Genomic DNA, 27560 nt, shown 5'->3' with positions numbered 1-27560 from the left:
GCTAGCTTATGTGGATGTCAGACTTTTCCTAAATACATTGCTTCAGCAAAACTGCTTTGTTTGGCCGCTATCTGAGATTATTCACTTTATTATTTACACAGCGTTTCCATAACCATGGACCTGGGGATGATCTTATCTCTCCGCCCAGGACAAGTGACCTAGCTCTCTGTTCTCAGGAGGGGAGGGGGAGCCGAGTTCTTGGAGCAGCTTGTATTTCTGAGCTGTTTATCTCCAGCTCTTCCAATTATCAGGTCGGCTAATTGAGCTTTGCTGATAAGGGCTGAGACAGGGAGTCTGTTACCTATGTATGTAACACAAACCTAAAACTCAGTATATTGCAAGCTGACTCTTGGTCCTGTAACATGTAAGTTTGGGATTCTCATCACCTATCAAACCAGCTCTGTTACATCAGCTTCATATTGTGCATCTTCCAGTGATACTGTGCTAATTTAATTACAACCATCCCTCATTACTGACTGCAAACATGTACTGCTATGAAGAGAGATAGCAGAGCTGGCTTTGCCTGTGAGAGAGCAAATGAAACCCCGCCCACCAATTTATTGAGAAAACCAGGAAGTGAACAGAGCATACAGCCTGCAAGTTGGTGAACAGGAGAGATGGGAATACCCCTGGCTTTCATTTGTTCATTTTCATAATTTTTTTTAATTTATTAGTACTTTTGTCAGATTCAAGTTATTTCTGTGACCATTGTGAGTTTTTCTTTCATTAAATGAGAGGTACCAACAATTTTGTCAATGTGTGTAGTTTTGTTAGTACATGGGGTTATTATATCTCATGACATATAGTAATGTTTGTTATTTCATTGTTTTCTAGTGGCTGAAAAAACCAAAGAGCAAGTTTCTCATGTTGGTGGAGCAGTAGTTACGGGAGTGACTGCAGTTGCACAGAAGACAGTAGAGGGCGCTGGAAATATTGCTGCTGCTACGGGTCTAGTGAAAAAGGATCAGATGGGTAAACAGGTATGTGTTATAGAAAAAAACTATCACATGGGGAAAATATTCACTTCCCAGGGTTAATTGTCAGAAGCCCATTTTTTTAATTCTCTGGTGAATGTATGTCAAATGTGCGGAATATTGTGATAGATAGATGTTCGTGGTGAAATTTCTCTTTCTATAACAGAATCTTTTTCTGAATTGTACTATCAAAGCCATCGTAACAGCAGATTTTGGATGTATAGTTGAATGACGGGTATGGCTTATGCTTGATCATGTGCCCTATTAAATCTAAAATCAGTTACATTTATATATTATACTGTCTGGTAGGTCTGTCGTTTTGTACATGAAAACAAATGCTGAGCAGTTCTTTTTTTTTTTCAATTCTTTAAAAATGACCACAACATATATTGTAATACATGTCATTTATTGTATCCCACATAGAGATAACTATATAACTGAATATACTGTATGCTATACAATAAGCTGCTTTGAACTTTACCCATACAGTAAACCATTAAAAGCTAAAAGATGTTATACTAGAGATTGAGGAAACTGCCTGATGGGATATGAATGAGGTACCAAGAATAGACTTTGGATCTCTAAGGCATAAATCCTTTATTGAACACTAGTTAGAGGTTATGAACAGATCATTGCAGGTATTAAATGAAATGCGTTTTTGTTTCCCATTATTCATGATAATATCTAAAACATGAAATATCTGAAACATAAAAAGATATAAAGATCAAGAGATGTATTACAGGAATATCTATTACTTAACCATATTCTACTAACATAAGATAATGTAGACTAATGGAAGAATATGAAATATCGCCTTATTATCTTTATAAAGGAATATGGTTCTGTATAAGTCAAACGGTCAGCTGGTGCATACACCAGAGAGATCTACAGGGGCCCACTTACCAGACTAGTGTCTTTTTAGTATTTCCTGAGACAGTATACATTAGAATACCTTCTTTTTCATTGTATAAGAACATTTTGTTTGCTTTGAACGATCATATATGTGTGATATATGGGATATGCTTTAACAATGGGACTCTAAGAGCAATGTGTTCTCTGTATCCTTATGTAGTAGAACAATTTACAGTCTTACATTGATAAAAGATAAAAGATGGCAGTACCTGATGTGCAAACAAAGCCTTTTTGTTTTTACATTTTCTCACCATTAACAGGATCTATAACTCTCTAATATATATGTAAAGCACTATGGAATTAATGGTGCTATATAGATAAACAATAATAATAATAATAATAATAATAATAATAATGTCTACATATGGACATTAAAAACTGTGATGTTTTCCTCTGGAGACCCTCCCTGATTATCTTAAAGGGATTCTACCACTAAAACACTTTTTTTTCTAGTTACCACGTCGGAATAGCCTTTAAAAAGGCTATTCGTCTCTTACCTGTGGAAGTGCTCTCCGCCGCACCGTTCGTTCAAAATACCGGTTTGTACCGGTATGCTAATGAGTTCTCTCGCAGCGATGGGGGCGTCCCCATCGCAGGAGCAGCGATGGGGGCGTCCCCATTGCAGCTCGAAAACTCACCGCAGCGCCGCCTCTCTGGTCTTCGGTGTCCTCCCCTTGCCTCTTCAGCGTCTGTCGGACGCCTGCGCAGTATGCTCTCTGTTCGGCGAAGATTGCCGAACGTACTGCGCATGCGTGAAATTCCGGTGCCCGCACTATGGCTGGGACCGCAATTTTGCGCATGCGCAGTACGTTCGGCAATCTTCGCCGAACAGAGCGTACTGCGCAGGCGTCCGACAGTACGCTGAAGAAGCAAGGGGAGGACACTGAAGACCAGAGAGGCGGCGCTGCGGTGAGTTTTCGAGCTGCAATGGGGACGCCCCCATCTCTGCTCCTGCGATGGGGACGCCCCCATCGCTGCGAGAGAACTCATTAGCATACCGGTACAAACCGGTATTTTGAACGAACGGCGCGGCGGAGAGCACTTCCACAGGTAAGAGACGAATAGCCTTTTTAAAGGCTATTCCGACGTGGTAACTAGAAAAAAAAGTGTTTTAGTGGTAGAATCCCTTTAAGCAAAAAACTTCTAGAAAGATACATTTTTACTCTGGAGCACTTAGTTGTCACCAAACACACTTTAACCCCTTCCCGACATGCGCCGTAATAGTACGGCGCATGTCGGGTCTGTAACTATGGCGACCGCCCGGGAGCCGGGCGGCCGCCATAGCCGCCGGGTGTCTACTGCTTTAAGCAGTAGACAACCGGCTTTAATGCCTCCGATCGGTCCCCGGACCGATCGAAGGCATTAACCCCTCCGGCGCTGCGATCAAAGGCGCCGGAGGCGCCATTTTCCCAGCAGCGCATGGGCGCCGCCATTTTGGCCGGGATCGCCGGCTCCTGGAGCATGCTCCAGGGCTGACGTCCCGTTGCCATGACAGCCGGGAGCCTTGTCATGCAAATCCTTTCTTTTGCAGGTTGGTCTATGCAGCCTGCAAAAGAAAGGATGCTTTTTTGCAATGCATTGCAATGCATTAGCATTGTAATACATTGCATTAGTGATCAGACCCCCTGGGGTTCAACACCCCTAGGGAGTCTAATAAATGCAAAAAAAAAATAAAAAAAAAGTTTAAAAAAAATATAAAAAAATATAAAAAGAATTAAAAGTTCAAATCACCCCCCATTCCCTAGAACACATATAAAAGTAGTTAAAAACTGTGAAACATATACATGTTAGGTATCCCCGTGTCCGAAATCACCCGCTCTACAAATCTATAAAAATATTTTTCCTGTTCGGTAAACACCGTAGCGGGAAAAATAGTCGAAAGTGCCAAACCGCCGTTTTTTCACTGTTTTGATTCTGATAAAAAATTGAATAAAAAGTGATCAAAGCAATAACATTTCCCGAAAATGGTAGAACTAAAAAGTACACCCAACCCCGCAAAAAAAGACGCCCTATACATCCCTGTACACTTACGTATAAAAAAGTTACGGCCGTCGGAATATGGCGACTTTTAGAAAAAAAATTTTTTAACACAGTTTTGGAATTTTTTTTAGGGGTCAAAATGTAAATAAAACCATATAAATTTGGTATCCCTGGAACCGTACCGAAACACAGAATATAAGGGACATGTCATTTTGGCTGCACAGTGAACGCCGTAAAGCCAAAGCCCATAAGAAAGTCGCAGAAATGCATTTTTTCTTCAAATCCACCCCATTCTGAATTTTTTTTCTTGCTTCCCAGTACATTATATAGAATAATTAATGGTAGCATCATGAAGAAAAATTTGTCCCGCAAAAATTAAGACCTCATATGGCTCTGGGAGCGGAGAAATAAAAAAGTTATGGGGTTTTGAAGGAGGGGAGGCAAAAACGAAAAACGAAAATCAAAAAATGCCATCGGCGGGAAGGGGTTAACACCATAAATTCAAGCCTTGCTTTAAATAAAATCCATTTTTATCACTTAATAATCTAATAACAATAAAATACCCTACTGGTGTACACATTGCACTAAAATCTTCCTTTTTCATGTTCTATTTAGCTATCAATGACTTCTTCGCTTGATGACCACTCAGTGTGCACATGTAATACACATATAATATGCATATTATCTGTGGTCGGTAGTATTTATAATAGCACTCTATAGTAATCAAAGTACAATAAATAAATCACTAATCTGTATCCTATTAAGAATAGGCTCCTGCCATTACACTGCTGCTGGCAAGTAAGACCAATGGCAAGTTGTTTCCACTGCCAAACTTCTTAGTTTACTTCTGAGTAGGTAAAAGTGGAGTGAATCTTGACCAATTGCTATCTTTATTTCCCTGTTCTTAGAAGGTCTTTAGAGATGAGAACCCTTTTGGGTTAACACTGCAATCTTACTATGTAGAACAACTTTTATTCATATTGGGTAAAGAATTTTCATTCTGCTCATGGTATTTAAAATGCTTTTGATCTGCAATTAAAATGATGTTTCAGAATATATATATATATATATATATATATATATATATATATATATATATATATATATATATATATATATATATGTGAGAAGGTGACAGGCAGAGTGCTGGAGTCCAGATATATGAGCCCCGGGTTTCTGACATATATGTGGATCAGGGCAGATCTAGAGTAAGCCTCAGCCCAGGTGTAGATCCTTGGCTCATTACTGACCCATAAAAGGCTCCAGAGCCTGCAGTTCATGGCAGTTCCATGAGGTGAAAGTAGGTGTATGGTTCTGTCCTGTAACTATGAGTCTGGTGAGACAAAATTGTGCTTGTTTGGTTCATATGGCTGGAAGAAAGCCACATGTATAGTTAGGTTAACCTTCTGTTTATCTAGTAGCTCAGGCGAGTAGGTTTTTATTTTGTTTTTGCATGAAGTTAAGGCTGTATTTTGTTTTGCTCATTTTGTTCCTGAAGTGAAGGTTTATTTATTTTCCTGTTTTTTTTCTAAATAAACCGGTTTGCTGCATATTTTGTGTCCCTGTCTCTGACTGTTTGGGTCCGCACCACTGCTTCTACTGAGCTAACTTCCCCACATTATATATATATATATATATATATATATATATATATATATATATATATATATATATATATTCATACATATGACTAATGCCTATAGAAGGATAAAAAATATATATTTGACATCCTGTACCAACAATGACAAAATGCAACAAAAAGATTTCAAGGCTGCAAATTCCGCACATGAAATGATAAAAGCACATTGAGCTGGCACACTTGCTTATGATTCAGATAAAATGTGTGGTGTGAGACATGGTAAGTTTCAATGGTTGGCACAACAATGGCAAGCCATTGCGTTTTATGTTACTTGAATTACTATAGTGAACAGAATAGTACTAAAGCGTCAGTGATCCCATCATTAGCAGAGACAATAGGAGTCTGCCATTTGGCCTTGCAAAGTATCACAGGGCAATGCTAATGACAGCTGTGGTGGGATTGAGCGGAACAGATGCAATGATTTCATGTACGGTATCTCAATGTGTTAGAGAGAGGCTTTTATTACATTGCTGTTGGCTTTTAATTCATTGAAGATTATGTTCTTGAATTTGTCCATTTGTCTGAAGAACCTACTATTTGTGCTGGATATGAATCAGCCCTAACAAATGTATTTGCTTCATCACAAAGCTGATATAATGACCTTCAGCAACCGATAGCTTCTGCGGATGACCTGCTATTATCATGTTTGCCCATTGTCTGGTGTATCACAATTATAAAGGACTCTGGAAAATTAGCTGCCGGGATTCTGGAACATTGAAACATTATGGTGGATAAATAAAGCATTTGTTCTGGCCTAAGTACAAGCAAATGAAATGGCAATTTAATAGATGTGTTCTTAAGTAGTATTTTAATCTGTGGTTTACAATTGTATCTAGAACTTACCATCTGTGCTTTCAACCTTAGCACTGATCTGAATACAATTTACTAAAGTACATTACTAAAGCAGAACAGGCATGAATCTGTATTGTGTATCCATTACTTTTTTCTGAAAGTAGATTAAAGTTGATCATTGAAAAGAATATCTATGCAGAATAGATAGAAACTGCAACAATAAATATATTCATAGCCTGCAACCAGCTATACATTACTATAGTGGTATTCACACACTCTTTATGTAAAGGTCCCCCAAAACCACCAAAAAATGAGGAAAGAGCCAAAAATCATGCATTATATACTTCACTATATTACACAGAACTAGGCCTAGAATGGGACTAATAAAACCGCCATGGTATTCTACATAAGTCACTCCAACCTACAAACAAAACCATAGATCCCTGGTGACCTGTATATTCCCTAGTTCGCGATGGGCCCATCATTCTTGGTTCCTAGCATGGTTTTCCTCTCATTCCTAGTGGCCAGCATTGTTCCACTCCCATTAGACATAAAACCTGCACCTTTGGTGGCCCAGTTCCTCATATTGTCCTGGAAAAATTGTGACTTTTCATATGTAGACTTGACAACCCAATGACAGATTGCATTGTATAACATGGACTCTCTGCTTCTGTGTGATGCTGGACACTTTTATCCCCTGATGTCCAAGTCTTTTGGTCCTGGCTGTTGCAGTTCAGTAACGCAGCGCAACACAGTTCTGCATCTATATTGGTCACACAGTATATATAAGTTTTACTTAATTTTAACCTCTGTGACCTATGTATTATACAGTATATAGCAATGACCTAATAATTTCATACATCATTTTGTTATACGTATGTGTCATCTCCTTAGAAAAGACCTTTTTGTATACTTGAAAGCGCCATTTGTGGTTGAACAGGCGTGTGGCAGAAAATTATAGGATTGTGTGCACAATAATCTTTTCATCTCACTTGTTATTGAAAAAGCATCACATGAGAAAATTAAATGTGCCAAGCACTAACAAGGCAATAACACACATTTAACAGTGTTTCTCTTCACCTCCTACATAACGGGGAAATGTCATCACTGCATCTATCCAAATCTGCTCAGATTTTTACAAAAGATATTTCTTCACCCATTCAGTGCCTGTGTGGGGTTTTGTTGTGCTGCATCAGGAAAGCAAAAGCCTATATTACATTGTAGATAAACCCCAAGCTGTAGGAAGGCCCAAGAAAGAGGAGAAATGGAGACGTTCCTTAGCATAAGCTATTGTAGGTTCAAATTTAGATTGTGAACCCTGCATGCAGTGGTGAACCTAGCCTCTCTGCTGCCTGAGGCGGCCACCTCACCTCGCCTCATTAGTGTGGCGCCCCTGCCTTCATGGAACAGTGTTGAAAATATCTGTAAAGCGCTGTGGTGCTATATAAATAATCAAAATAAATAATAAATATTACACTGCAACCATTCCAATGAATGGCCAACCAATTACATTATCTTGCAAAAGGAGTACACAGGTGTAGAGAAATTGCTGCAAAAAAAAAGAATGCTTTGAAAAATAGAAGTGTCAACAGTGTTTTTCCCAATTAAAAAATGAAGTGAAAGAACGAAAGAGAAATGTAAATCACTTCAATATTTGATGTGACCATCCTTTGCCTTCAAAGATTATCAATTCTTCTTGGTATATTTGCAGACAGTTTCTGAAGGAATTTAGCAAGGAGCTTGTCTCAAACATCTTGGAGAACTATTATTGGAGTCACCATTTTGTGACCTATAGCTTTTTATATTTCCGTATATATTTTGGTGTAAGGCTTTTTTTTTTTACGGGGTCTTTTTACTTTTTATCTATATCAGTTTGAGGAATGTCTGACAGTTTCTTTGCTTTTTATTTCATGTTTTAGGGAGGCAAAACGGAGAAAAAAATAGCGGTTTGGCCATTTTGATTTTTTCCCACCACAGTATTTACCGTATGGGAAATTATTTTTAGATGGTTACATAGTTACATAGTAGATGAGGTTGGATAAAGACATGAGTCCATCAAGTCCAACCTATAACCCTACAATCCCCTACAGTGTTGATCCAAGGGAAGGCAAAAAACCCCATGAGGCTCATGCCAATTGCCCTATTTCAGGGGGAAAAATTCCTTCCCGACTCCAAATCTGGCAGTTAGTATAAAACCCTGGATCAACGTGTCCTTAAAATCTAGAGACCATAACCCATTATATTTTTCTCTTCAAGAAAGGCATCCAGGCCCACTTTGAACTTGTTCAGTGAATCCGCCATCACCACTTCCTGGGGCAGAGAGTTCCAGAGCCTCGTTGTTCTTACTGTGAAGAATCCCCTTCTATGTTTCTGGTGAAACCTTCTCTCCTCCAAACGTAGAGGATGTCCTCTTGTCACTGTCACTGGCCTAGGAGTAAAAATATCCTTAGAAAGTTCTTTGTATTGTCCCTTCATGTATTTGTACATTGTTATTAGATCTCCCCGTAGACGTCTTTTCTCTAAACTGAATAACCCCAAGTTTGTTAATCTATCATTGTACTCCAGTCCACCCATTCCCCTAATCATTTTGGTTGCCCGTCTTTGCACTTTTTCAAGTTCACTTATGTCTTTCTTGTATATCGGGGACCAAAATTGTGCACAATATGCTAAGTGTGGCCGTACCAGTTATTTGTATAGAGGCATAACTATGTCCTTGTCATGAGAATCTAGACCTCTTTTGATGCATCCCATAATTTTATTTGCCTTGGCAGCAGCTGCCTGGCACTGGTCATTAAAGGTAAGCTTGCTGTCCACCAAAATCCCTAAGTCTTTTTCATTGACAGTCTTACACAGTAATTTACTATTAAGTACATAGTCATACATTTTATTACGTCGCCCAAAGTGCATTACTTTACATTTGTCAACATTAAACTTTATTTGCCAAGTCTATGCTCATGCTTCCAGTTTCCTTAGATCCCCTTGTAATATTCTACTATCCTCCTCATTATTGATTACCCTACAAAGTTTAGTATCATCTGCAAATATAGACACCCTGCTTTGTAAACCCTCTACCAGGTCATTAATAAAGATATTAAACAAGAGAGGACCTAATACTGACCCCTGCGGCACCCCACTGGTGACTGTGGCCCAGTCTGAATATTTACCATTAACAAGTACCCTCTGTTTCCCATCAGTGAGCCAGTTGCTAATCCAAATGCATATGTTTTCCCCCAGTCCCAACAATCTCATTTTGCATACCAACCGTTTATGTGGAACAGTATCAAAAGCCTTTGAAAAGTCCAGATACACCACGTCTACTGCATTACCCATGTCCAGTCTTGAACTTACCTCCTCATAGAAGCTAATCAGATTAGTCTGACAGGACCGATTCCTCATAAACCCATGCTGATTTGGTGTTATAAGATTATTTACATTGAGATACTCCAGGATAGCATCTCTTAGAAAGCCCTCAAATATCTTTCCCACCACAGAAGTTAAACTTACTGGCCTATAGTTTCCAGGTTCCCTTTTACACCCCTTTTTGAAAATTGGCACCACATTTGCTATTCGCCAGTCCTGTGGAACAGACCCAGTCATTACTGAATCCTTAAATATTAGATACAAGGGTCTATCTATGACCATGCTTAATTCCCTCAGAACTCGGGGGTGTATACCATCTGGACCGGGCGATTTCACTATTTTAGTGTTTTGCAGGCGGCGCTGCACTTCTTCCTGGGTTAAGCAGGTGACATTTAATTGAGAGTTAACATTACCCCTAATCATGTTGTTGGCCAATGGATTTTCTTGTGTAAACACTGTAGAGAAGAAGGCATTTAATACTTGTGCTTTTTCCTCATCCTCCTCCACCATTACACCCAGATTATTTTTTAGAGTGCCCACATTGTCAGTTTTTATTTTCTTATTATTTATGTAATTGAAGAATAATTTTGGATTACTTTTACTTTCCTTGGCAATTTTTCTCTCAGCCTCAATCTTCGCCTCCTTTATTTGTTTTTTGCACAATTTATTTTTCTCCTTATAGTTTTTTAATGCTGTGTCTTTACTCTCTTGTTTTAGTACTTTAAATGCTTCCTTTTTATCCCTCATTGCATTCTGTACTGTTTTAGTTAGCCATATTGGTTTTCTATGATTTCTGGCCCGCTTATTCCTATAGGGTATGTGTTTTGTAGTGGTCTTATTTAGTATATTTTTGAAGATATCCCATTTAGTTTGTGTTCCCGTCACGTTGAGGACATTGTCCCAGTTTATGCTGCTAAGCTCCTCTCTCAGCTGGTTAAAATTTGCCTTCCTGAAGTTTAGTGTTTTTGTACCCCCTCTAATGAACGTCTTCTTAATGTGTACAAGAAAACTTATTATGTTATGGTCACTATTACCCAGATGTCCCCCAACCTCCACTTTTGACAGTGTGTCAGGTTCATTTGTTAAAATTAGGTCTAAAAGTGCCTCGTCTCTTGCTGGGTCCTGCACTAGTTGTGATAGGTAATTGTCTTTTATTACTGACAAGAACCTGTTCCCTTTGTTGGATCTGCAGGTTTCTGCCTCCCAGTTGATATCAGGGTAGTTGAAAACCCCCATAATAATGACTTTATCATGCTTTGCGGCCTCATCTATTTGTTTTATTAGTATATTTTCAGCTTCTTCCATTATATTTGGAGATTTATAACAAACCCCTATCAGTATTTTATTATTTTTTGTTCCTCCCGTAATCTCCACCCATAAGGACTCCACATAATCATTTTCCTCCCAGATGTCCTCATGTAGGACTGGCTTAAGGTCGGTTTTTACATATAAGCAAACCCCTCCCCCTTTCTTATTTGTACGCTCCTTTCTAAACATACTGTACCCTTGTATATTTACAGCCCAGTCATAGCTAGAGTCCAGCGATGTCTCACTTACCCCCACCATGTCATAATTGTCTTCCAACATCATCACTTCTAGTTCCTCCATCTTGTTAGTAAGACTTCGGGCATTCGTATACATACATTTCATAGATTTATCTTCCCTACTCTTCCACTGCCTACTGACTGCTCTAACCCGACCCCCTGCTCCACCCCCAGTTTCAGTATCTAGCCCTCTTTCTATTTCTAAACTATCTTGCCCTCTACATCTGTTACCCTCCCCCCCAGTACCTAGTTTAAACACTCCTCCAACCGTCTAGCCATCTTCTCCCCCAGCACAGCTGGACATGGGAATGCTCAATGTGTTTTGTTTTTTGTTTTTTTAATTTGACATATAGGGAAAGAGGGTTATTTGAAATGTTTCCTATTTCTGACCCAGGGAATCTGATGACTAGTACAGTATACTGCAATGATAATGCAATTTGTAATATCCATTATATTTTCAGTAGGCTCCTGTCTGCCCAAAATCTTATTCTAGGTGAAATGCATTGATATGGTGGTGACAGTAAATAGATACCTGGGTTTACATTTGACCAAAGTTTCTAGAGGGATAATGCCCAAGATCAAAGAGGATTCTGATCACAGGCTGATCTCCTTCGTGTAATACATTGAAAACTTGGCAGCTATGACAACCCCTCTGCTCCTAAGTGGAAACTATGTTGAAAGACCCAATATCTACACGAGAGACATCGTAAGAGGTTAAATTAGCAGCATATCAATTAATGCTGCAAGTTTAACCCATAGCTTTCAACTTTCACAATGCAAAGGTTGAGACCCGCTATCATGTAAGTGGGATTGCCAAAAACTGCCCAATTAAGTGTTGTTGTTTTTTTGTTTGTTTTTTTGCCGTAACAGTTTTTAGAGGAACACACTGCTGCCACATGAATCAGGCTCCTAAGGAATGCCCTGAGGCTTTATTGTGCAAGTCCACACAAACCTGGAGCCTGTCCAGGGTCAAATATTGATGGCCTAACCTAATGATAGGTTACTAAAAAAATAAAAATTCCAGAAAACCCTTCTAAGTGATCCATTGTACCCACTAAATGTAATCCTAACGTAGTAATATTGAAAAAGTACCTGTATTAGACTTTAAAGCTAGGTTCACACTTGCACCCGTCTCCGTCCCCAAATCCACTTAAAAATGCAGAGAGAAAAGTCCTTTTTCGGGCGGAAACCCGGTGGACCCCATTATAGTACAGTCTTTTTTACATGGCTTAGATTTTCATTCGTGGGTCCTCAAGCGGACCCCACGAACGAAAACTCAAACACAGGTGTGAACCTAGCATAAGAAAGAAGGAAAGAATGGCACAAACATTCATTATATTCTTACATTTCCCTTACTACTATCTATCCCTAACCTGCAGACAATAGTAGGTCAAGTGAAGAAAAGGCAGTAGAGACAGTATTGATTATTTCATCCCTTCAGGACTTCTTTCCTTTTCATAAGATTTAATTTATTTCGATACAATAGTTCTGGATCTTTTATATATTTTTGCTATTAAGGTTTTATAGAAACTTGTAAGATCCATTTAAAATGGGAACAAGGCCAAGGATAATCAATAATGAGTATCTCCACCACATTTTCCTCTATCTTCGTACAATTGTTTCCTGTTTAAGAACAGATAAGAAATCAATTTAAAAAAAAAATAATAATATTGAGGGAAAGATCAGAATACAAAATGTATATTCCTCCTTTTGCTCTTAGGGCTGGTTTACATTGGGACTCAGATGCTTCATTTTCTTGTCCCCTGTATAAGGCTGAGGCTCCATGTTGTAAAAAGGCAGCTTTTTTGTTACAGAAGGTAGAAGTATAAGTGCTTCATATATATTTCACATTCCATTTGTAGCCATTCTTGACTTTGGCTCGAAGAACCATAGCAAAATCTGCAACAAAAGTGTGGCCTCAGCCTAAGGGTCCATTCACATGGAGGAAAATGGTGAGGAATTTGGTGTGGACTTTCAGCGCTGAAAAAAAAGGCTCCCATTGGCTTCAATGGGTTCCTTTTATTGCTAGCAGAAAAAGGAACCCATTGAAGTTAATGGGAGGCTTTTTTTCAGCGCTGAAATTCCACACCAAATTCCTCACCATTTTCCTCCGTCTGAATGGACCCTAAAACTTTTACTGAACTTCCATCATATACAAACAATGGTGCATTTATGTGTTTCGAGTTATGGTGCTTTTATAGTATAAACCCAATATTTAATGTGACATTTTAAATAACCCTCTTATTGAATGGCATGCAGATATAGGAGTGTTTCCAAATACCATTGAATGGAACACAAATGCATTGACACAGTTAAAACACAAATGTTAATTTTGGAATACAAAAGTGGAAAAAAAATCAATAGTGTTATGTAATGCCATGTGTATTGCTGAGACTGCAAAAGGGGTTTTACAGCTTTTTCATATTGATGACTTTGGACCAGAGCCATTTCATGCATTAGGGTGTACTATTTCAAACTTTTTGAAAGTGTGCCCCAACCCTCACATAATTTAATTTCTTCTGCCCCCTCAATCACCAATTTTACAAAAAAGAAAAAAAAAATGCACCAAACCTTGTTCGCACAGATCTGCAGGCTGTAATGATGTCTGTGGCTTGGTGCTCATTGTGCTTCCCTGCCACTGCTAAAGGATTAATAATCAAACACAGAGCCAATAGCTCAGTGCTTCACTATTGTATTCAACCTCTATCTGTGTCCCAAGGACACAGAGTGGAAATCACTGCATGTCTCCTGAAATAGCGGGACAGCATTCGAAATGCAAGACTCTCCCACTTGATCCAGGGCAGTTGAGGGGTCCTCTGCTATCATAGGGACTGGTTGCACTGGTTAGCGGATGCACCACTGCCTCTATGGTTAAAGCGGCCCTGCTTTGGAAAGATCATTAATATCAAATCAGTGGACATCTGATATCAGCTGAACACAGCACCCGCCAGCACTGCTGGGAGCAGACAATTCAAGGGAATGGGAGTTGAACTCAGTGCCGCACCTCCCATGAGGCGACCTGAAGCGAGCGCTTCAGGCGGCACTATGCCAGGGCCTCAGGGAGGGCGGCATTTTTGCTAACCTAAGCCAGTCCAGGACAAGCTGTCCTGGACTGGCTTATCACCGAGCAGTGGTTTGGGGAGGCCACTGGAGCAGCGCTGCTCCAGCAGCCTCCCCTCACGCTCAGGCAGAGAGCAGGCAGTCTCCGGGCCTACTCTCTGCCGGCGAACAGGGCTAAGCCCCGCCCCTTCACTCGGCCACGCCCCGGTCCGCCCGGCCACACCCCCAATCCGCCGGCCACGCCCCCAATCCGCCCTCTCCTCCGGCGGGGGGGGGGGGGCGGCTTTCTGCAGTTAGCCTCGGGCGGCGAAAGGAGCAGGCTCACCCCTGGTTGAACTACAGTAAGGCTGAGTTCACACGGGGTATTTTGGTCAGTATTTTGAGGTGGAATCCGCCTCAAAATTCTGACCAAAAAAAACTGCTCCCATTGAAATCAATGGGAGCCAGTCAGTTCTTTTTTTCTGGGAGCGGTTTGTTCCAGCTCATGGAAAAAAGAAGCAACATGCATCCACCTGAAGATAGTCCCGACTAGGCCCATTCAATTGGGCCTAATCCAGATTGGAGTGCCGCGACTGGATGCTGGTGCACTGCACCGGCATTCAGTCAAGGATACCCATTTTTTGGACCTGAATCTGAGGCAGCCTCCATGTCAAATTCCGGTCCAAGATACCCTGTGTGAACACCGGCCTAATACAGTATGGTCACCATGCAGTGTTCCAAGCCATCTGCTTCTGGATCAGTCCACAGTGAAGTTCTGGGGCCGGCAGGTAAATTGACTACACATAAAACAACTGACCTTTGTGGATATTGGGGATGAACACATCTGCCAGAAGCTAGGGAGTCACAAGAAGGTGCTAGTGCATGTGTATGATTTTACTTTCAACTCCATTACTATCTACAGATGCTGTTAAAATATAGTAAGTATAGTTTTCATATGTTAACTTTCTTTTATATGTCTTTTTAGTTTCGCTTCTTAATATTGCCTGACCCTTCCTACATTGAGGATACAAGCATACATTGTTGCATATTCTGTCACACAATGCCATTAAATTGCCCTGTCTTACTATTTACTTCAACATGTCTATACAAACGATTATTAAGAATCTCACAATACTGTATTTGTGCTATAATTCTTTGTGTCCCATTTTATATACATTTTTTATTATTACTTAAAATGGTCAAGAATGTTATTTTCATTTTACTTACATTTTATTCAACAAATGAAAATCCAATTACTTTCCACACATGGACAATTTAATGATGTAAAATTCTCAGCATCTTGGCAGAAAACCAATGCGAGAGCAATATGTAATTAGATTATAGCTGACAAATGTTTGGCTCCTTCTTCCATCCTACCTGCTTTATCCCAGCTCTAATTAGAATGGTGAAATGCACTCCCTTAAGACGTTCAGTTCACCAGGCAAGTGTAAGGACCAATACAAACTTGCATTTCTCTGTGCTGACAGTGATGGATCTTGGCATTTGATGACACCTTATGGATTGAATTCATTAGAGTGGAATTCCCATTGCTGCATTAATTATAGTACTTTAGACAAATGCGTGCTTACTTTGGGTGAGAATATGAAAAGATTTATGTTATTAGCTGAGATCATTCTATTTTATATTCTATGACATTATAGGACATCACTGAAATTTAGTAGTCAATACTATACCTATTATAGCTGTGAATAATATACATAGATTTATGTAACTGCTTTAATATCTCTCGCATTTACTACTTTCTACAATGAGAAAATATGCTTACGTGTTACAATACAGCATTTTTTTCTTTGGCATTTATTGACTCCCCCTTACAGACCCATATGAGGGCTTAATGTTTGCGGGACAAATTGTTCTTCATAATGGTGCAATTTATTATTCTCTATAATGTACTGGAAAGCTGGAAATATTCAGAATGGGGTGGAATTGGAGAAAAAAGGGCATTTGTGCAACTTTTTTAGGGGCTTCCTTTTTAAGGCGTTTACTGTGAAGCCAAAATTACGCGACACCTGTATTCTAAGTTTTGGTATGATTCCGTAGATACCAAATTTATATAATGTTGTTTACATTTTAGCCCCTTAACAAAAATCTAAAACTTTTCCCAAAATTTTTTTTTTTTTTTAAAGTTGCCATATTGTGAAACCCGCAACTTTTTTATATTTCTGTGCACGGTGATGAATAGGGCATCTTTTTTGTGAAGGCGAAGATGTACTTTTTAGTTATACAATTTTGGGGAATGTCTATTGCTTGGATCACTTTTACTAAAATTTTTATCCGAGACAAAATGACTTGAAAAACTGTGGTTTTGCACTTTTGATGTTTTTGTCTCACTAAGGCATTCACCATAAAGAAAAAAATTTGTTATAAAGTTTGGAGACCAAATGTTTTCAGACACAGGGATATCTAAGGTGTGTGTTTCACAGTAATGTCTTACTTTCATATGTATTCTAGGGAAAGTGAGGTCATTTGAACTTTTAATTCTTTTTAATTTTTTTATACTTTATTTATTAGACCCCCTAGTGGACATGAACCCCAGGGGGTCTGAACACTAATGAAATGCATTACATTGCTAATGAATTGCAAGATACCATCATGACAGGCTAACCAAGGCTCCCAGCTGTCATGGCAACAGAATGCCGGCCCAAGATCCTACCAAAAATGGCTATGGCCACCGCCAAGAAAATGTTGCCTTGATCAGCTTTAGCCAAGGTGCCAGAGGCCTTAATGCCCACAATTAGTTGGTCTCTGCTGTATAATAGCTACTGAGCAACTGACATTTTTAAATACCCAACATCCGCTGTACTATTGTGGCAGAAGTTTGGAAGGGGGTTAAGTACTTTAACTTGAGAAAATGTTGCATAAATTGATAGTACAAGAAAATATTTAAAGAAAAAAAAAAATACAGTATATAATTTGAGATAAAATTGCTTTTTTCTTCACTTCTTCATTCCCTTTCTCCTCTTCCCTTCTTCCTAAAATGTTCAAAGGCAAACAATTCAAAGATATTGTCAGGAGATCTCAGATGTACTGTAGCAAATTGTTCCTTGAAATAACGGTGCTATTGACATGAAATTTTCAGCAGATATTGGTAACAACCCATCCAATCCACACAGGCAAAGCAATTAAACCATAAATTAAAGGGGCTCTATCATTGGGAACAATTATTTTTAGCTAAGCAAATGCTTGCATAGCCTTTAGAAAGGCTATTCCACATAAACCTTTTGTATGTAAATTGCCTCAGTAGTTTTTGAATATGTCCATTTGTATTCACATGCTAATTAGCTTCTCCATGCACTGAAAGTCTCACCGTGCACTTCTTTGTGCTTTTCTGTACGTGTATGTACAGTAGAGGCTGCTGTGCTGATGACTCATCTCTCTGCTCTCATACACAGAGAACTGCAGACTGTGATCACAGACCAGACACTTCCGGGGTTCACAGAGGAGGCTAATTAGCATAATAAAAAAGGACATATTAAAAAACTACGGAGGCGATTTACCTACAAAAGGTATGTGTTAAATAGCCTTTCTAAAGGCTATACAAGTATGTAATTAGCTAAAAATGACTTTTCCCAATGATAGAGTCCCTTTAAATTATGTGTATTAATGACACAGGGAAAAAGTAGTGAACGTACTTACTGAAATGTATTTAATACTTGTACAAAAGCCTTTGTTGGTGATGACAGCTTCAAGACGCCTCCTGTATAGAGAAACTAGTGGCAGGCATTGCTCAGGTGTGATTTTAGCCCATTCTTCCAAACAAACACTCTTCAAATCCAGAAGTTTCTATGGGATCCTTTTATGAACTCTGAGCTTTAGTTCCTACTATAGATTTTCTTTCGGATTCAGGTCAGGAGATTGGCTGGACCATTCTTGCAGCTTTTTTTTTTTCTTTCTCTGACACCAGTTTGTTTCTAGCTCCTAACAGATTTAACCCATTGTCAGGACTTTCCATAACTTTTTGCTCTTCTCTTTCTTCATGTGCTCAATACTCTTTCCCTGTGTCATTTCTCACTTACTTTATATACATTATGTCTTTGCTAGAAATTAGCGAACACCGTTCAATTGAATAGGTATTCGATCGAATATCAGGCCGTTTGAGGTATTCGATTCCAATCGAATACCACGCGGCAGACACAGTAAACAATCTTATCAGCCCTCAGTGACGACGATGACGAGACACAGTTGCATCAGGGCAGCCTGTTGCCATGGTTGGTGTACAGGAGGAGGAGGAGGAGGAGTAGAGAGAGGAATTGGAAGAGGAGGTGGTGGACGATGAGGACACTAACCCGACCTGGACAGAGGGGATGTCAAGTGGGGAAAGCAGTGTAGAGGGTAGTGCAGCACCAAAGAGGGTGGCTAGAGGCAGAGGCATGTCCAGAGGCAGAGGACAGCTGCTTCACCGAAGCCAGGCCACAGCCAGCAGGGCCCAAAATGTTCCTATTCTAGCCAGCCTAGAAAAACTCCCACATCGAGGCCATGGTCTTCAGTGGTGTGGAAATTTTTTTAATGTATGTGCGGAGGACAAATATAGTGCGGTTTGCACACTTTGCAACTCGAAACTGAGTAGGGGCTCTGAAAAGAGCAACCTTACGACCATTGCCATGTGCCGCCATTTGCAAGCACTGGGCTCAGTGAGAGAGAGCAAACTCAGGCAATCGTCGTCCGGTGTTGCCGCCACTGCCTCTCCCACTGTTGCCAGTGCTGGCGCTGCAGTCCAGACCAGCAGCCAGGACACCTCCACATCTGCCTCTGCCACTTTGGATACTTCTCCCTCATCCTTCCCTTTTCCTGCCTCAGCTCCTTCTCCTGCCTCAGCTCCTTCTCCTGCACCATCATGCGAATCTTCCCAGCAACCCACCATCTCCCAGATGTTTGAGCGCAGGCAAAAATACAGCGCTACCCACCCCCATGCTCAAGCCTTAAACGTGCACATCTCCAAACTCCTGGCCCAGGAGATGTTGCCATTCCGGCTTGTGGAAACTCAGGCTTTCCGTGACCTGATGGCAAGTGCGGCACCTCGCTATGCCATCCCTAGCTGTCACTACTTCTCCCGTTGTGCCGTCCCTGCCTTGCACCAGCATGTGTCACGCAACATCAGGCAGGCCCTAAGCTCCGCACTTTGCAAAAAGGTCCACTTGATCACCGACACGTGCATGCGGACAGGGATGCTACATTTCACTGACGGAACACTGGGTGAATGTAGTTGAGGCTGGGACCCGGTCACAAACTGGGGCGGTCTACCTCATTTCCCTGCCAAACATTCCTGGCAGGGGCTCTGAACCACCACCTCCTCCTCCTCCGCCATCACATCGACCCCAGCTACCTGGTGGAAACGCTGCAGCACTGGCGTGGGGAGACTTCAGCAGGCTGTGCTGAACCTCATTAACTTGGGGGACAGACAGCATACTGCCTCCGAGGTGAGGGATGCCCTCCTCAATGAGAAATCAACATGGTTTTCGCCGCTGCACCTGGGCGCAGGCATGGGTGCGTGTGATAACGGCCGGAACCTGGTAGCGGCTCTGGAGCTTGCCAACCTCCAACACATTCCATGCCTGGCCCACGTTTTCAATTTAGTTGTAAAAACGTACCCAAATTTACCTGAGCTACTGGTGAAAGTGCGGCGCTTGTGCGCCCACTTTGGCAAGTCTACAGTAGCTGCTGCTAGCCTCCGAAGCCTCCAGCAACGCCTCCATCTGCCAGAACACTGTCTGTTGTGCGACGTCCCCACACGCTGGAACTTGACATACCACATGTTGAGCAGAGTGTGTGAGCAGTAGAAACCCTTGATGGAGTACCATCTCCAAAACCAAAGGGTTCCTCAGTCAGCTCCTGCAGTTTCTGCACCATGTGTGGCCATGGATGGCAGACTTATGCGAGATCTTGCATGTCTTTGAAGAGTCCACCAAGAGGGTCAGCTGTGACACGCACTTGTGAGTGTAACAATCCTGCTCCTGTGTGTGATGAGAGAATCCCTCATCGCCAACAGGGATAACGCATTGTACGCTGAAGGGTTGGGCATAGGAACAGAACCATCCCAGCAGGATAGTTAGGGCACACTCCTGTCTGCTTCACAGCGTATATTGAGAGAGGAAGAGGAGGAGGAGGATGACGAAGTGGCAGATGATCTCATTGTCACACACGAGGCTAGCGGGGAAGTTCATTGCATGCCATTGCTGCAGCGCAGATGGGGCAAAATGGATGAGGAGGCGGAAGAAGAGGAGGAAATGGAGAGTGACCATTCCTGTGGGGGCAGCGAAGTCATGCCAAGTAACACTGGCACACATGGCTGAATTCATGTTGGGGTGCTTTTCAACTAACAAACGCATTGTCAAAATCCTGGAGAGCAACCTCTATTGGATTTTTGCAATCCTCGACCCCCAGTATAAAAATAATATCCCTACTTTTATTCCGGTAGAGGGGGGGGGCAGTCGCATCAGTGATTGCCACAAGCAACTGGTGCAGAATATGATGGAGATGTTTCCATCAACTCTCGTTGGAGAGGAGAGTTCCTCCAACAGGCTAACAACTGCCACCAGTCCACACCCACCAGGGGCACACTCTCCAAGGTCTGGGACACGTTAATGGCACCCCGTCGCCAAACTACTGCCACTGAGGGGCCTAGTGTCACCAGGAGGCAGAAGTATAGGTGCATGTTGCAGGAGTACCTGGCCGACCCCAGCCCTGTCCTCTCCGATCCCTGTGCACCTTATACTTATTGGGTCTCCAAGTTGGATTTGTAGCTGGAACTTGCGCTGTACACATTGGAGGTCCTTTCCTGCCCTGCTGCCAGCGTGATTTCGGAAAGGGTCTTCAGCGCAGCCGGTGACATAATTACGGATAAGTGCAGCCGGCTGTCAGCTGACAGTGCTGAGCGGTTGACGCTGATCAAAATGAACAGTCACTGGATAGACCCATCATTTTCCTGTCCTTCGGTGTCAAGCACCCTGACATGAAGTTTCATGTGTGTGCTCACCCTCTTCAATTCCTCCTTCTCCTCATACTCCTCCACCATCAGCATTGCACAATTCTGCTCCTATTAGGCTCAATCCACCCTGATTCCCCAAACTCTGCTGGTTAGAGTCTCAATCCACCCGGATTCCCCAAACTCTGCTGGTTAGAGTCTCAATCCACCCTGATTCCCCCCAACTCTGCTGGTTAGAGTCTCAATCCACCCTGATTCCCCCAACTCTGCTGGTTAGAATCTCAATCCACCCTGATTCCCCCAAACTCTGCTGGTTAGAGTCTCAATCCACCCGGATTCCCCCAAACTCTGCTGGTTAGAGGCTCTACTCACTCCAAGGGCCAAAAACACTGCCGTTGCAAGGCTCTACTCACTCCAGGGGCCAAAAATGCTGCTGTTTAAAGGCTCTACTCACTCCAAGGGCCAAAAACACTGCCGGTGCAAGGCTCTACTTACTCTAAGGGCCAAAAATGCTGCTGTTTAAAGTCACTACTAACCTCAAGGGCCAAAAACACTGCTGGTGCAAGGCTTAACTAACCCCAAGGGCCAAAAACACTGCTTGTGCAAGGCTGAACTAAGTTAAAGGGCCTAAAACTCTGCTGGTAAAAGGCTGAAGTCACCTCAAGGGCCTCAATCTCTGCTGGTAGCTCAGCTTAAGGGCCTCTAACTTAATGTGGAAGGGCTTATGTTAAGGGCAAGAAAAGTGAATTTTGGAAGGTCTTACCACATCATACACACACACACACCCACACACACACCCACAATGACAGTTAAGGGAGGGTACTGTTGGATTTCCCATTGCCTATTCCATCTGTGGTTGTCATGGGCAACGTGATTTAAAGGGGTGCATGCTAATGTTTCTTTAGCTTAAAATTTGGGTTTCTGTCCATCCAATTGGGGAGGAAAGAAGGTTTCCAGGTATTTTTCCACTTTCATAGTGGTTTTTTTTTTTTTTTTTGAGTGTAGAAAGTGTGTAGTTGATAGGCTGTGATGGTGAGGTAAAACTGTGACTTGGGCTTGTTAGATGCCCCCAGGCATGCTTCCCTTGCTGTCTCAGTTGCATTCCAGAGGTGTTTACCGTTCTCCCTTGGCCAGCAAATTCCCCGGACTTGAACCCAATCGAGAATCTGTGAGACTACCTTGATCAGGTTGTTTGTGCCATGGATGCTTAACCGCGTAACCTAGTGCAGCTGGCCATGGCTCAACATCCCAGTGAACATCATCACAACATCCCCTCTCTTCCTGCACGTCTCGCAGCGGTCCACTCTGTGAAAGGTGGTTATTCTGGAATTTGACAGGTGGTCACATTAATGTGATTGGACTGTGTATATTTACTTAGAAAATTGGTCATGTGTTCAATACTTGTTTCTGTGTATAGTGTAAGCCGATGGCTGGCAAAATAATGGAGGGGGTGTACATCTCGCCCAGACTACTCAGGTGGGCAAGATGAGAGAAAGTCCAGGAATGACTTGTTCTCAGCAGACAGCTTTTGTCTGCTGAGCATTTTGTTACATGCTCAGTATTGGGTTGGATTTTTTAGGAATGGTAGGTAGGATTGGCACTGGGACCTGTCATTCCACACCTACTCCAGTCCACACATTGTGGATGTTTCTGCAGCATGTCAGCTGCTGTGGATTGTCCTCATCAGTGAGGTTAAAAAGGTCAGCTCCACCAGCAAGACTTTGGACAGAGCTGGGCCGCAGGGCCAGCTGGAAGGTCACACTGTGGAAGCCGTATCTGGTACCATTCAATTTTGCTATTGAATCTGCTATTATAGGTGAGGTAACCTATTTATGTGTTTAGTACGTGCCTAGCCGGGCAGGTATTTTTTTCTTATTATTTTTTTCCTATTTTGATGCTGCATTGTTTCTTGTGGAATAAAAATAAAACTCTACCTTCTTGGACTAAAAATCTGTACTTGTGTGTCTATGCCACCCCACCTATCAACCTCAGAACCTGACTCTCTCTCTCTCTCTCTCTCTCTCTCTCTCTCTCTCTCTCTCTATATATATATATATATATATATATATATATATATATAGTAGTTGCTCTAAAGAGGTAAGCTGCAAGTCCTCATTGCTCCAAACAGTTCTTTTTTTGCACATTGACAAATAAAGGTGAAACCTCACCATTAGCTGCAGCAATTTACTAGGGGAAAACAATGTTTGATTCAGGTAAAGCTAACCTATACATGTCTGTGGCTGGGATGATGTGCTGAGTCCTGGTAACAGACTTTAACATGTTCTACAACTGTTTGTCCTCAAAACAGCATCAATTCCCCTAGGTAGGCTTCCTCAAATTCTTCTGTCTTTTAATGTAATCCCAGACAGTCGATGATGTTGAAATAAGAGCTCTGCTAGGGCCATATCATCACCTCAAGGCCTCCTCCTTCAAAGGCTGGTCACACTAAATATGGATTCATTCATACTTTGCAGCATTTTTTCCTCACCTGCTTTAAATTTTTGGACAGTACTCTATTCTGTACTCTATTTTTTTAATTACAAATGTCACATGTAATGGGAGCAAATACTGGAAACCGTACATTGAAGAGGACATACAAAAGTTCATAAAGTACCCAGGCAATGCTCTGCAATCTTATAGAGTCATATACAACTACAGTATATGTGGGCACAAACACAAACATTAAATATGATAAAATGTCACTAGATAGAGTACATCTGCAACTTATCTAGTGATATTTAGTGGATTTAGGTATCCCATACTTCATACATTGAGTATGCAGCATTTCTATGTTTTGGTTGGCTAATATAGAGTAGATATATAGAGATATGTATTGCCTATATAGATAAAGCAAGGTATATCAAAACTGATGCAAAGAAAAGTGAAGGAGATCCCAAAAGCAACCAATCAGATTTATCGACACATGCCTTAGAGTTTCTATTTTTGGGATTCTTTAAATTCCTTAACATTAGGCATTACATATTGCATTAGGGTTAAATGTACTACTTCATATGTATGGAGACAACTGGCTAGTGTCTAATACTAAACAACACTCCGTCCCTATATTCTGGTGAGATTGTAATAACATCTGAAACTCATCAAAGGTTATCCCCCAATGAGTGTTGAAGGTCCCAGCCTGGGAGGTCAGAGATCACACTGCCAATGTGAGAAGATCCTCTTCTATGTACCCCAAAATGGAGAACACATAGTGTTTCCTCCTGGTATGGTAAACGAGAGTTCATCAGGAGTAGTAGACTATAATGGGGAATCAAAGACCATAAATAAAGGAAAAAGTATGAAGTCAAAACTGCAGTTTCCAGAGCTCTGATGGTGATCTCCAGTACATAGATAAGCTTTCATGAATTTCTAGGTGATGTTTAGTATTAGATGCCAGCCAGTTGGCATATTGGTTGAGAACATAGTGGGCGCTAAGGATGAGTCCCTATCATCCCCTGACAGCCAGAGATGAAACATCTCAAACTCACATCATAAACTGGGTGGTCATTGTATATTGGTGACCATAGAAGAAGTTAGATATACAGCTACTCATTCATATCACTAAACATTTTCATCCCTGATACACATAGAGTTCCCATGTTACTGGGATGTCTCATAGACATTAATTGCGTATGGTGGACATCCTTATTTATTTAGGTTTTACTTTGGCTATCATTAAGTTGTGTTTTAATTTTCTCCTGACTAGAGATGAGCGAACAGTGTTCTATCGAACTCATGTTCGATCGGATATTAGGCTGTTCGGCATGTTCGAATCGAATCGAACACCGCGTGGTAAAGTGCGCCATTACTCGATTCCCCTCCCACCTTCCCTGGCGCCTTTTTTGCTCCAATAACAGCGCAGGGTAGGTGGGACAGGAACTACGACACCGGTGACGTTGAGAAAAGTAGGCAAAACCCATTGGCTGCCGAAAACATGTGACCTCTAATTTAAAAGAACAGCGCCGCCCAGGTTCGCGTCATTCTGAGCTTGCAATTCACCGAGGACGGAGGTTTCCGTCCAGCTAGCTAGGGCTTAGATTCTGGGTAGGCAGGGACAGGCTAGGATAGGAAGGAGAAGACAACCACAACAGTTCTTGTAAGAGCTAAATTCCAGGGAGAAGCTTGTCAGTGTAACGTGGCACTGACGGGCTCAATCGCCGCAACCCAGCTTTCCCAGGATCCTGAATGGAATACACTGTCAGTGTATTCCCGTATACCCGATATATACCCCCGATACCCGTTCCAACGGTGTGCCCCCCCACCTTCACCCCAGAAATACCCTGCAAGTCCCCTAGCAATAGAATTGGGGCTATATACACCCACTATTTTTGCTACTGCCATATAGTGCCATTGTCTGACTGGGAATTCAAAGAATATATTGGGGTTATAAATACCCTCATTTCTTGCTACTGCCATATAGTGCCAGTTTCTGACTGGTAATTCAAAGAATATATTGGGGTTACGTGCACCCACAATTTTTACTACTGGTATACAGTGCCATTGTCTGACTGGGAATTCAAAGAATATATTGGGAATACAAATACCCTCATTTCTTGCTACTGCCATATAGTGCCAGTTTCTGACTGGTAATTCAAAGAATATATTGGGGTTACGTGCACCCACAATTTTTACTACTGGTATACAGTGCCATTGTCTGACTGGGAATTCAAAGAATATATTGGGGTTATAAATACCCTCATTTCTTGCTACTGCCATATAGTGCCAGTTTCTGACTGGTAATTCAAAGAATATATTGGGGTTACGTGCACCCACAATTTTTACTACTGGTATACAGTGCCATTGTCTGACTGGGAATTCAAAGAATATATTGGGAATACAAATACCCTCATTTCTTGCTACTGCCATATAGTGCCAGTTTCTGACTGGTAATTCAAAGAATATATTGGGGTTACGTGCACCCACAATTTTTACTACTGGTATACAGTGCCATTGTCTGACTGGGAATTCAAAGAATATATTGGGAATACAAATACCCTCATTTCTTGCTACTACCATATAGTGCCAGTTTCTGACTGGTAATTCAAAGAATATATTGGGGTTACGTGCACCCACAATTTTTACTACTGGTATACAGTGCCATTGTCTGACTGGGAATTCAAAGAATATATTGGGGTTATAAATACCCTCATTTCTTGCTACTGCCATATAGTGCCAGTTTCTGACTGGGAATTCAAAGAATATATTGGGGTTACGTGCACCCACAATTTTTACTATTGGTATACAGTGCCATTGTCTGACTGGGAATTCAAAGAATATATTGGGAATACAAATACCCTCATTTCTTGCTACTGCCATATAGTGCCAGTTTCTGACTGGTAATTCAAAGAATATATTGGGGTTACGTGCACCCACAATTTTTACTACTGGTATACAGTGCCATTGTCTGACTGGGAATTCAAAGAATATATTGGGGTTATAAATACCCTCATTTCTTGCTACTGCCATATAGTGCCAGTTTCTGACTGGTAATTCAAAGAATATATTGGGGTTACGTGCACCCACAATTTTTACTACTGGTATACAGTGCCATTGTCTGACTGGGAATTCAAAGAATATATTGGGAATACAAATACCCTCATTTCTTGCTACTGCCATATAGTGCCAGTTTCTGACTGGTAATTCAAAGAATATATTGGGGTTACGTGCACCCACAATTTTTACTACTGGTATACAGTGCCATTGTCTGACTGGGAATTCAAAGAATATATTGGGAATACAAATACCCTCATTTCTTGCTACTGCCATATAGTGCCAGTTTCTGACTGGTAATTCAAAGAATATATTGGGGTTACGTGCACCCACAATTTTTACTACTGGTATACAGTGCCATTGTCTGACTGGGAATTTAAAGAATATATTGGGGTTATAAATACCCTCATTTCTTGCTACTGCCATATAGTGCCAGTTTCTGACTGGTAATTCAAAGAATATATTGGGGTTACGTGCACCCACAATTTTTACTACTGGTATACAGTGCCATTGTCTGACTGGGAATTCAAAGAATATATTGGGAATACAAATACCCTCATTTCTTGCTACTGCCATATAGTGCCAGTTTCTGACTGGGAATTCAAAGAATATATTGGGGTTACGTGCACCCACAATTTTTACTACTGGTATACAGTGCCATTGTCTGACTGGGAATTCAAAGAATATATTGGGAATACAAATACCCTCATTTCTTGCTACTGCCATATAGTGCCAGTTTCTGACTGGTAATTCAAAGAATATATTGGGGTTACGTGCACCCACAATTTTTACTACTGGTATACAGTGCCATTGTCTGACTGGGAATTCAAAGAATATATTGGGAATACAAATACCCTCATTTCTTGCTACTGCCATATAGTGCCAGTTTC

The 27560-nt window shown here is 41.3% G+C and overlaps 1 protein-coding gene across 1 annotated transcript in view; it reads left to right on the top strand.

The window, feature by feature from the left end:
• The window catches only part of SNCA (synuclein alpha), an 80784-nt gene that overhangs the window by 11275 nt on the left and 41949 nt on the right, over nucleotides 1-27560 (top strand). Inside the window, exon 4 of the mRNA XM_075285364.1 lies at nucleotides 835-980. Coding sequence (XP_075141465.1) covers nucleotides 835-980 — 146 coding nt within the window. The remainder of the gene's footprint in view (nucleotides 1-834; nucleotides 981-27560) is intronic.

The sequence above is a fragment of the Leptodactylus fuscus genome, chromosome 1 (assembly GCF_031893055.1).
Source record: "Leptodactylus fuscus isolate aLepFus1 chromosome 1, aLepFus1.hap2, whole genome shotgun sequence".
NCBI classification, from domain to species: Eukaryota; Metazoa; Chordata; class Amphibia; order Anura; family Leptodactylidae; genus Leptodactylus; species Leptodactylus fuscus.
The sequence above is the reverse complement of the archived record's forward strand: the minus strand, read 5'-3'. Positions and strand labels throughout refer to the sequence as shown.